Source organism: Chiroxiphia lanceolata, chromosome 16 (assembly GCF_009829145.1).
Source record: "Chiroxiphia lanceolata isolate bChiLan1 chromosome 16, bChiLan1.pri, whole genome shotgun sequence".
NCBI lineage: Eukaryota > Metazoa > Chordata > Aves > Passeriformes > Pipridae > Chiroxiphia > Chiroxiphia lanceolata.
The window spans coordinates 12,414,718-12,427,274 of NC_045652.1; the positions used below are offsets into that span (position 1 = coordinate 12,414,718).

Sequence of the window (12,557 nt, forward strand, 5' to 3'; positions counted from 1 at the left end):
AGATACCAAAAGGAACATCCTGGCTTTCTCAAACAGTAGGAGATCAGAAGAGCACTAGAGGACTCAAGACATGGCTCCCATGCTCAGAAAAGCAGGTGCAGTTTTTCCCCAGAATCAGCTTTCTTTTTGAACCAGCCATACATCTGCTAAGCACTGTGTGACAGGTAGGCTCTGGTACTCCAATTCTAGAAAAGAAATCTGGGAGCAAAGTGATCTTGTTCTCATACTTAACTCAGGATTACTGAGCTGCTCATTTTAACATTTTGCAGTTTTTATGGAAACTTAATTTCATATTCATGGCAGCAAGCCAAACACACAAGGTTAAGTAAATTTGAAACTTCAGTCTTGACTCTGATTTCACCTGTACTAAAAAGCTTCAGATTTCTCAATAGTGAGCACCATTTTAATAATGGACAGATCTGTAAATGGTGGCTTAGCATCTCCACTGCCATCAGATTCACAGGTAAAATCTGTGGGTTACAGTGAACTACTTTTCTTATTGTGTTGATCTTTTGGTTTTATAGATAGGAAAATAAATAAAATAAAAACCTCCAAAACTGAAGCTCTGTTTCCACAGCTATTCACATGAACCTCCACATTACTGCACTGATATTTGTTTTGCATACTTTAAGCTATCAAGACTGCACCTATATTTTCTCAACACTCATACCTTTCTGCTCTCCAGTTCTTTAACAGCACCACACAACAACAACAACAACAACAACTTTTCCAATAGAAACTAAGGTTGGAGAGGGAAGTGAGAAGCAACTTAGTGGGGTGTCACAGAATAGGAACTCAAAGCAAAGTGTCACAGTTGTCACTATGCAACAGTGTTCCTGAAGTGCAGCTTCCCAAAAATGTAAATATTTATGCTTCTCTAGTGATTGTTATTTTGTTTTATAAAGTAGAGAATATATCTCCACAATACCAGGAAAAGATGAAAACTGAATGTATTTACAAACTGCTGCTTTAAATTCCAGACATAACTATTTAGTAACTCTGTCATACCGACCAAAAGCCAACCCTCATTCCTAGTTACAGAGTTTATCCCTTTAGTAACACAAGTCTTTGGATCATTATTTGAACAGCACTAACAAACATCAGCATGAAAACCCCGCTTATAAGGCTCTGTCTCTGAACTGCAGATGCCTCCACGACATCTCACAGCTTTAGACACTTCTGCAAACCCTCCCTTGCTCACAGAACACCATCCTGGCTGCAACTGAAAGCCAGGGGCAGCTCCCCACTATGCCCAGGACTTGGAGATTTTCCAAAGTGTTGCGGCAACCGAGACCAATATGACACAGCTATTTCTAGGTTTTTAATGCCAGGTTTGTCTCTGCTCAGTGGGAAGTGAACAGATCACCATCTCTCCCCACAGCCTGCCCACCTCTCCCCACGCTGCCCTGGCCCTGTGTGGAGCTCCCAGCCCACGCAGACCAGCCCTGACCTTTCGCCTGCCTGGGCCCCAGCTCTGCAGCTCAGCTCCAGCTTTTCCATCTCACAGCTTTGGGGCTGATTTAACCCTTATCCCTCTCACAGACCCTTCAGAGCGTCCCAGTGGAGCGATGGCAAAACCGCCCGATTCCTGTTCTGATTTCCCCACATCTCACTCTGACTTTCCCTGCTCCCACTGGAGACACAGAGGTTCTTGAGAGACTGTTGTTAAGGAAAGTTTCATTATTTGTTTGGAGAAAACCACAAAACAGTTTCAATCAAGGATGTAGAGACTGCTCCAGTCCCAGAATAGTCACTTATCTGCTGGCTGCTGCTCCTTGGAAATGCAGGTTTGAACCTCCCTGAGGCAAGAGAGGGAACTAAACTTAGACCTCACCAACTTTATGTGAGTGCACTAACTACTGCAGGGTCACCCATGGGGAGTGTGTGGCATCAGCACCTTCCTCTGACTGTTCTAGAGACAGAGGTGGCTGCCACCAAAATCCATGCAGAGCCCACTCTGGGACAAAGAGGCAGATCCAGAGGTAGGGATATCAGCACTAACAACCAGACACACACTGAATGAAGGAAAAAATATAAATAGGATAGGGGTTAGCAGGAATGCTGTCCTATGCACATCCACAGGAACAGCACCTCTCAAAATCTGAATTTTTAGAACACAGCTGCTTCAAGGTGTGTATCTCCAATGCACCAGGAGTCAAAGCTTTACATAACAACCAACCAACTAATGTTTCACTCTCCCAACTCTGAGCAGTTAAAAGTGTAAGTGACTCAGCAAAATCTCCAGTAAAGTGAATCCAAACATTTCTCCATCTCCACAAAACAGCTCCATAAATGCTACAAACAGATGTCAGAAAGATGAGGAGAAACAGAGAAATTGCTAAATTTAGATCCCCTGTACTGCTATTCTCGCATCTCTGAGTTACTGGTAACACTATATTTTGCAGCCTCACTGAGCATTTGATAATCCTTGCCTCATTAATCTGCAGAACAAGTTATGAGAGGAAAGGTTTCCTCTTACTGAAAGCCCATGCAAAACACTTTCCCTGCCTCTTTGCTCCAAAAAGACCATTGTGGGATGCAGCCAGAGAGTCACTTTCATCTATAGTTAAAACTGCTTAAAGGTTTGTATATACTGTTGATGCCCAGAGGTGAAGGTTTCATTTAGAAGATTAGATGTAATTAAAATTTCTGGGATTTCCATTTATTATAGGATGAACAGAAAAGTTGCATATATTTGTAAAGTAATTTTATCACAACTGAATTTAGACTCAAATACTCTTGGTACAAATAAGGAAAAAAAACACCAAACAAGTCTTATTACATGGACAACCCTCCCTCTCAAGCTCTGACAATGAAGGTAACACCAGACTTAGTTCATTGCATCACTTAATTCACAATAAATCTTCCCAACATTGCTGTAACAGTTTTTCTGATCTTCTACTACTACAGGAAACATCAATTCACCCTTTCACGTAGAAGACTGAACACAATCAATTACCATTCTCTTTTCAAATTTGGAATATAGAAAAAAAATGTAGGGAAAACTTTTGATGTGAAATAAATTACTGAACAGTTCAACTGATCTAAAGCTTTTGTGCTGCAACCAAAGCAGGACCCAGAATAAGCTCAGATGGAAAGAATTAAAATTCACAGGTAAGGACAGTGTCAGGCATTAGAAATGGCAAACCAGCAGCATAATGGAAGAACCAGCTAGAGAGGAAAAAATATAAAATTCTCCATTTCATTCCTTTCCTAATAATTTCTAATATATTCAAGTAGTTGTATAAATCCCTGGCACACACAAAACCTGAATGGAGACAAGGTAGAAAATGTGTAACAAGAATGTGATGTGATCTAACTCATGAAGTATCATATCTTACACAGAAGAAATCTAGAAATCCACAGATTCTAAAAAAGATAACTAAGGCATGATATACAAGAAATCTACAGAAATTACAAAGAACCTGCAGAAAGGGAGTAGACAAAGTAGACAAAGACTGTTCTTCTCCCTCCCCTTCCTACACAAGCACAAGTTATCAAACAGCAGGTTAAACTAAAAGAAGAGGTTTTCCTGCACACCCCCAGCGAGACAAACTCATTCACACAGGATGTTGGCCAAAAGTATAAATGGACTTAAAAAGCAATGAAGACAAATAGATGGAAGAAAAGTCCAAAGAGGACTATTCGATTACATTCCAGATGCAAATCCTGGCGCGAGAAGTTTCCGAAGCCAAAGGCTGCCAGTAAGTGGAAGAGCACACCAAGGGATCACACTGCCTTGTGCTCGTACCCTTTTTGGTTGTGGGTTGTTTTTTCATGTCACAGACAAAGCTGGAGCTGCTCTCCCTGACACAGCACAGCTGTTGGCCCTCAGTGTGTTTGCTGCTCACCAGCAGTATGAAGGTTTTATGAGCATTTCCACAAATGCTCGTTACTAGGACGGGCTCAAATGTATTTTTTTCTTTTACTTTTGAAAGCAGCCTAGCATTGAAAAAAATCCAGGTTGCCTTGTACTTTTAAATAATACATAAATGATTTTGTGGGAATTATTAGAAAGGTTATCACCAGCTAATGTCACTTGAAGCCAGTGATGTTTGCCAATACATGAAGTGTTGCAGTATTTAAAGAGCAGCATGATTTAAAGTTACCTTACATTAGTAGTTACACTGCTACATAAAACACAACATTCACATTTTAAATTATTCACATACTCCAGTACTTGAAGGATTCATTATCCTTAAAACCTCACACCTTTCACCAGATGGACCAACTCAGAGGCTGAGTGAACACATCTCAGTTAAGCACCAAACACACAATGGGAACAACAGGTTTGGGGGACACTCACTCATAGGCAAGGGCAGGTTTTTCCATGCACACACCAGCAGCCAAGGGATCAAAAAATTTGATTATTCAAGCCAAGTGTCTAGAGAGAACTTGCAAACCTCCTTAGAGTTTGTATACAAATACAAGAGTCTCCTACAGTGCATTTTCTCGAAATAATTTTAAGGAACTACTACGGGATATGAGATCACAGACAACAGAGTAACTGTTACACATGAAATACTACAGCAGCTACTTTTGAAGCTTTTACCATTAATTCACTGTTCAACCTCCTACCAAAGCTCTGGATGTGCAGTATCTACATATCACGTATGGAAATATCGTCCTGAGAGAAGTGCTGATCGCTGCTGAATACTCACTGGGGGACTCCAAGGCACAGCTACCAGGCAATACTGTTCTCCTGTGGTTGTAATCCAACAGGAACATGGCACAGGGAGATTGCAATGGGTTTCCTACTGTGTGTTTTTCCTCACTGTTGTTGACAAGAGACTGACAAGGTCTGGGAAATCACATCTCACAGAGACCAATACAAATCTGAACTAATGCCAAAAGGAGGGTTCCCACCTTGACAAGATATTTCTTCGAGCCAGAGAAACAGTACAAGGGGATGCAGCTATGGGAACACAGGTCCAGCTGCACCAAAAATCTGCAACAGCTCCATATTCACTGCTGCCAGTACACGAGAGAGCTGAATCCCTCAGCCATGGATGGAGCTGGACCTCTCAGCAGCTTTCTGGCAAGCTAAGAAAGATGATAAAATGTAGCCTACATGTATTTTTAGAAGACATCTCTCAACCTTTTAAAAAAGCCATTTTCGATACAACTTTTAAAAATAAAGTTGTCAGTGTTTGCAAATATAATCACATGCACTTTATTAAAATTGCTGTCTGGAACACTGGAGAGAAGGTGACCTACTGCTAACAAGGTCATAGCAAGACAATCAGATTTTTACACCACACTATCATAAAAGCATTAACAGAGCTTTGCTTTGATGTGTGTCCTTGGACCATTCCAGCCAAGCAGTACCCAAGAAGCCAATGTCATTAAGGATAAGGTTTCACATTACAGAACAGTCAGTCAAATGACCAGGTACCATCAAAAGGGGCATCTTTCCTGGCAGCAAAGTAACACCCTCTCCTGTTTGATATGTCTGTCATTTGTCTGAGCCCACAATCCAATCCAATGAGCAAACATCACCTAAATCCTGGCCATTTATACAAAAAGTGGTTTCCACTGCCTATATTAGTTTGCTGCAAGGCAAGACAGACACAGGGGTAGGGGTGGGAGCAGCACCAGTTAGCCCAGTCAGACAAAAAGGCTCACCAGTTGTGCATGCATTTTCACCATTCACAAATTCCAGTGCCACCCAGGTGAGAGCAAGGTAAACAGCAAAGACGACCTACCTTCCAGCCAAACTCACAAATAAAAAATGGGAACAAAGGAGAAGTGTCATTTACTTAGTCCACAGGAACACAAACATTAAAAAACATTTGGATTAGCCACTGACTCTCTGGATTGGGAGCAGCAGTGATGTCTGCTTGTCTGGAAACTCTGAAAAGAGTCCTTGTCTTTGACTGAATGTAGCAAAATGACGACAAATGCAGCAGAAGAAAAATATTCTCGCTGCAAACTTTACTCGTAACTGGGCCCAAAGCAGAGAGATGATGACCTCAGAGGTGGTGACTGGTGCAGGACCTTACACAAAATTAACGCTTTCAGAGTTGTACTACCAGCTTTCTCCTTGTCCTGAGACCATCAGGCCAACATCTCGTTCATACTTAGTTCATGCTCTCAATAGAGCAGAAGTAGAATCTGCAGTTCCAAAAGTATCTCCATCAGGTTTGGCAAGACCCTGCCATGCTGCCCTCAGGAACACAGTACCCAGCACGTGCTCAACACACAGGGAGGGCCCTTCAACATCAGTTCCTGACCCTCACTAGAGGGAAAAAACCCAAGCAAGTTGAGGGGACTCATTTGGAAACTCTGCAGCCTCCGATTCCTTCCAGCTTTTCCTCTTATTTCTCAGACAATGTGTACAGGCTTGCTCCAAAGTTTTCCTGTAAACACTGTCAGTAGCACAATTTGCTTTCTTTTTGCCAATGCTGTTTCCAAGTTAATTATAAAAATATATGTATAGTCAACCAACTGAATATAATGTAAGCTCCCAAATTTAGTCACTCAAGTGACTAAACTTATGTCTGGAAAACATCAAAGTATGTGTCTTCAGTCTCCAGGGACTAAGTCATGTTCTGCAATACTAATGACTACATCTCAAGAGCACTGTGAGCTCCATTTTGGAATAACAATGAATATTTATCACTTAAAACTGACCAGGACTCCTCTTCCACTATCTGCTATGATGAAGACAGATTGCTGCCTCCCAGACCAACCAAGAGACATCTCAAATGCAAAGGGACCACCAGAGTTGATGGAATTCACACTGAAGACACAGAAAAGACATCACCTCGAAGTCAGCAAGAGTTTCAGTGTTTAAATGAACCTGGAACAGTAAGAACAACAAGACTCAGGGGTTTTTTCTTTTCTACATAATTTGGTGAATATTATTTGTTCATACTAAATTAAGCTCAGAGCAAAGATAATTGGAATTAAGAAGCGGTTCTAGCACAGAACTTTAGCACTTGTATAGTAAATGTGATGGAAAAGGTCCTGATTAACCACAGCTCCTACGTTCTCCTTGTCACTCCTCTCAAAAGAAGCTGTCCCAGCAGAAAGGAGACTGACACCAACTACTCAAACAGCTGGATCCCAGCTCTGAAGTAACAGATGGAGTGTCACCATCATCACCTCCTAATGGGTTTCTGAATTCATTTGCATGTAAACCCAAGGAAGTGTGGAGTCAAGTCAATTTAAAGAGTAGCAAGTTCACATAATGAAAAGATGTATTCCCACCTTTGTTTGTAGATTATTGGAAGAGATGCTTGCATTGTGAATGAGTAGATAACTTGGTCACTTAAACTGTAGCTCCCAACTAAATTGAGGAATATTCTTTTTGCCCTTCCCACAATTTGTGTCTGTACCTGACTTAAACCTGCAAGCAAGTTTTCTTGGTTGGTTTGTCAATGACAGGAGGTACAACCACCTCACAGGCAGCCACCATAAACAGAACACAGGTACATTGCAGGTACACAGAGTCCCTGCAACAACAATCCACATTTTGTAATGGCTGCAGAAGTCCAAAGTTCTTCTTAAAACTGCCTTCAGCACAGACCACTTATTTTGCCTGCTTTCCTGCCACTCATTCCTGCCATCAAGGAGAAATGCTCTCAGGTGTGCCCACGTGTATTGCACTCAGAAGTCCCAAAGGACTGTTCCTCAGACAGTTTTCACGTTTAAAATCTTTCCTTGTTTTTCCACGCTCAGAGCCCACAGTTGAAGTTCCACATCATTTCCTGCATAGTCCTTCCCTCTGCAACTCCAGGTTTTTCAATTCCTTAGTCAATCATTACAACTCAGGCCACAGACAACAAGAAAACACTCACAGATGTACTGGAACCTTGAGCTGGCCTTCTCATTTTCAACACAAAAACTAACATTACCAGAAGAGCTCAAGAGATTATACTTCAGGCTTTTAAAAGCCGAACATTTTCTCTCTTCAGATTGAAATCTCTCAAACAAGCTGGTGCAAGTACCACTCTGGTGCTTGTAGATTGCTTTAATTATTTTCTTACACAGCTAAACCAGGTTTTTTCAAGCAGCATGATATTCTCGTACTTGAAACAAAAAAACATTTAGACAAGGAACATCAGAGCTGTGATTCATCGTGTATCTGAGCTCTTTAACTGTTATCAAAGGAAGCAAGTAGAGTAGCAAGGCCAACCCATCTGTTTTGAAAGGTATCAGAAGATTCCTTCAGCTACAGTCAGAAAGCACCAAAATGCTCACGTAACACCACCAGACTTAAGGCACATGAAAGTTTTCCAAGTTTCTCTGTATAACCAAGAGTCACCTTAAAATTCACGCTGCCAGCGTCAGCCAGCCCTGTCCTATCCACTTTCCTTTTCCAGGTGGGTGTGCTGAAGTCCTGGAGCCTGTGTACTCATACCAGAACATTAACACTGCTGCTTTTCACTTCAATCATCAAAAAGTTCCAAAAAGTTACTTTGAAACTTAGCCTCGATTAACAAGCAAAACCCGAGTTAACCGATGACTATTTACCTTAAACCAAAGCAAAACTAATGTATTTGAATACCACCCCACAAATGCCAGAAAAAGCCAGCAAGGCCCTGAACCATCACCTGTACTAAATGGAAAAGTAAATTCTGTAGCACAGATTTATTTTGTTTCAGCATTTTGTTTCTAACTAGGGTTTCCCCAAAATGGGGGATGAGAAGCAGAGAGAACAGGGTAAGCAAAGAACTCAGCATTAAGAAGATATCAGAGAAGTGAGAAGCTGAAAACTCAAAGTGGAGGCTGACACTAATGTCAGTTCATACTTAGCACTGTTATTTTCAAAGAGGTTTCACGTTCTGTTCCCTGAATCAGTTCCCTCATTTTCAGTAAGTTGCACAAAGTGCCTAAACACTCCTGCAATGAGGATTTTAGAAATACCCAGCTCTGCTAAGAGAGTAGGAATGCTCCTCCTTCAGAGAGCAGTTTAGTCATGGCTGGAAAATGAAAATTGACCATTTAATCCCAGAGATTTACACTGCATTTATAACTCAGATCTCAGTGCTGCAGAAGCTTAACAGAACCATTGTTTGACCATGCTGAGAACTGTGTGGAAAAAGGGGCTAAGGTTGCTGCAGCTGGACTTCACAGTGTCACACAGATTTACATGCTATTTCATAGGATTGTTTTCACTTCACACTGTCAACATATAGTACTATACAAATTCATCTTATATCTTTTCCTGTAAGTTAAGTCTTAATGGGTGATCGTTCTGAACTTCCTGAAAAAGAGAAAAGAACCTGCAGCCTAAACACTTTAGAGCAGCAGTCTGGTCACTTGACAATCTGCATTGTCAAAGAAGTAAAGTAAGTTTACTTTAAACACTCAATGTTTATTCATGAACAAAGTTTAATACAAGACAGTATTCCACAATTACCCTAAAATAAACGCATTGACAACATTTCTCTGTTTTCAAAGTCCTGCAGTTCTGTCTCGGTATTTGATTTCTTCCTGATGATTACAGCAGAATATCAAGGTGTTATCAGATTTCTTTCTGATAAGCAAAACACAAAACATCTACTGTCTTGTCCCCACACTCATCCCAGACCTCCTTCCTACCAGGAAACTCTCTTAGTTCCCTTGGTTTGCTCTCCCTCCTTCTGCCTACTCTTTCCATAGTAACCCCTCCTGAGCCTACGAGGGAAGTGTCAGTTGTATTCTTATGTGCAAGAGCCACCTCTGTCACCTGTAGAAGTAAGAGAAGGAAGAGTCTGACACGTACCTAAAGGAGAGCCCAACCTTAACACTCCCAAATAATAACCTGCAAGGCCCAAAGGGCGATGGATCTGCTGAACTCACTTAAAAATAATCCAAAATTTATTTTGACAATTAGAAGACTTAAACAGATGTTCAGCTGACACAGCCCAAGCAGTGTTGTTAACTATCAGAACTCCTGACTGCTACCTCGAGGACCTGGATTTTACTTTAAATTCTGCAGATCTGCCCAAAGCCATCCAGCAGACAAGTGTTTCAAGTGCATAACTCAGCCTCCCCTACTGCAAGCTGGAGACACTTACTTTCCTTTTCAAAGCACACCAAGTTCTACTGCTGAAAGCTCTACACTTTCTGCATACATAAAATATTACATCATTTTACCATAACTGGTATTGCTTAGACAACTCAGAAGAGGAAGGAGTCTCAGATTTTTCCGTTTTCACAAAATGCTTCCTTAAAAGCCTCTGCTACCACTTGAAATCAGTAGCACTAAAAAATAAATCACTGGCAAGACCAAAATAAGCATTAAGACTTAAAATAAGAGTCCTTATTTCTAGGTGTATAGCTAAAAGAAATCATAATGTTCTTTGCCTAAGTAACTACAATCAGAGAGAAGCTTCTGAGCTTCAACTTTCTTGCAGTTAATGGGCTCCAGCCTGAAAATGGATGAAAAAAAAGGAAAAGAAAATTAGACAACAATTTTCCTGTTCACTAACAGAAGTGAAAGCCCTTCATGGAATAGTGGCATTCTTAAAAACAGGAGTCATTGTATGCTTGCACTTATTAAGTGCACATAAAGCTTCTATTTAAACACAAGTCTGAAAATTCAAAAGTAACTCGTTATCTTTAACTTGCACAGTTCCCTTTCCGTTAACTTTCTCTGAAATCTCATGGAGTCTCACAAATCCATGCCCACATAAGAATGGAGGCAGTCCTACAGAAAAATCTAGGCAGGAAAGTAGCATTTCTTTTAGGGAAAGATTATGAAGATGAGAAGAGATATACTCTTAAGTCAGCTTTTTATGCATCTTCAGGTATTTTCTGAAATAGTGGCACAGGGCCACCTGCACAGGGCATCAGAGCTTGCACCCCTGAAAGGAACAGTATTTGTCAAGGCTGATCTTCCTTAATTAAGGAAATATTGGTGTGTAAAGCAAAGGCTCTACCAGTAGCCTTTATATTCTCCAGTCACTACAGAAATATACTGCCAGCACTATAAAGCCTGCACACACACTGAACAGAAACTTTTTGCCAAAGGTACCAAACCAAAGTTATTTCCATTCCAGCGCTGGCTTTGATAACACCCCCATGCCCCACTCCAGGGGCCTGCACTCCCCCATTTCTGAGGATGTACCAACTAACAACCACTTGCAGCCACAACATCTACACAAGGACGCATTTCTCATCCCATCTCGAGCAGACAGGCTCGGGGGCACTTCGGACAGGCAGAGGAATCTCCTCATTTCTTCAAACCTTGAAGTTTCTCCCGTTCTGACTCCGAGGATGCTCTCGCAATGCCTTTTCCAGAAGGCAGGCCACACCTATATCCTCTTTCCTCTGCGCTTCCACAAAGCTTTCCTCAATCCCCCTTTGCGGGGGAAGTTTCCTTTGAGCCTTTTTCGTCGTCGGGCAGCGCTGAAACCCCCATCCCGGAGCACAAAGGTACCCGAACACCTGCGCCGAGCCCCTTCCCCGGGGGGGAGCGCCGGGAGCGGGGCCGGGGCGCTCGGGGGGGCCCCGCCCGGGCTCACATCCCTTCCCGACGGCGACCCCGGGCACGGCCCCAGCTCCCGGCGCTGCGGGATGTGCCGGCGCCGGCCTCCATCCCCCCGCTTCCATCCCGCCCTCCCTCACCTTGAGGATGTTCTCGTAGATGGTGGCCCGGAACTCCAGCAGCGCCTTCTGGTCGAACTCGCGGCCGTGGATGATCCGCATCTGCTTGAGGAAGGTGGACTTGCCGCTCTCGCCGGCGCCCAGCAGCAGGATCTTGACGAGGCGGCGGACGGCGCGGCGCTCCCGGGCGAGCATCGCGTCGATCTCCCGGCTGCGCCGCCGCGCCTCCCGCTCCGCGTCGCGGCTCCGCTCCTTGGCGTCCCGGCGCGGCCCGTCCCCGGCGCGGCCCGCGGCCTCGGCCGGCAGCAGGCAGCGGCTCAGGGTGCGCACCACGCCGGACATGGCGGCGGCGGCGGCGGGCCCGCAGCGCTCACAACGCCGCCGCCGACACCCCGAGCTCCGACAGCATCGGGCGGAGGCCGCCGAGACGCTGCGACCCAGCGGGTGGAGGAGGAGGAGCAGCCGCCGCAGCCCCGGGGGCTACGGGCCGGGACCGCCCATTCCGGCCGGGGGGAGGGCTGGGGGGCGGCGGGCGCTGCCCGGGGAGGGGGCACGGCCGGCCCGCGGGGGCTCGGCGGGGCCGGGGGCGGCGGGGGCGCCCGGGCGGGGTCACGGCGGTGCCGCGGGGCGGGGGGCGCGCGGCCCCGGCCCCTCACAGCGAGCGCCACCGCCCGCCAGGGGAGGGGCCAGCCGGCCCAGAGCCGCACATCATTGGGCGGCATCGCTGTCGGTCAACGGCCTACCGCCTCCGATTGGATGAGTCGGCGCGCGGGGCGGGGCTAAGCCGGAGACACGGCTCGGGGCGAGGCGGGGCGGAGCGCAGAGGGAGAGAACCAATCATCGGCGAATGGGCGGGGCGTTACTGATGGAGGCGGGGCCTGAGGGAGCGTTGGGCGTGACGTCACGGCGCGTCCCGTTCTGTTTCCGTGACGTCACGACCCGTCCTGAGATGGTGGGAGGGGGGAGCCGAGGCCCCGAACGGACCCTTCAGCATCCCAGGGCCAGCACTGGTAACGTGC

The 12,557-nt window shown here is 44.8% G+C and overlaps 1 protein-coding gene across 4 annotated transcripts in view; it reads right to left on the reverse strand.

The window, feature by feature from the left end:
• The window catches only part of GNA12 (G protein subunit alpha 12), a 41,889-nt gene extending 29,939 nt beyond the window's left edge, over positions 1-11,950 (reverse strand). For all 4 annotated transcript variants that reach the window (XR_004359881.1, XR_004359880.1, XR_004359879.1 and 1 more), the window contains exon 1: positions 11,560-11,950. Coding sequence is in view for 1 of the 4 variants with exons in the window: in XM_032703842.1 (XP_032559733.1) it covers positions 11,560-11,880 (321 nt within the window). In the remaining 3 variants the exon portion in view is untranslated. The remainder of the gene's footprint in view (positions 1-11,559) is intronic.
• Between the last annotated feature and the right edge of the window lie 607 nt (positions 11,951-12,557).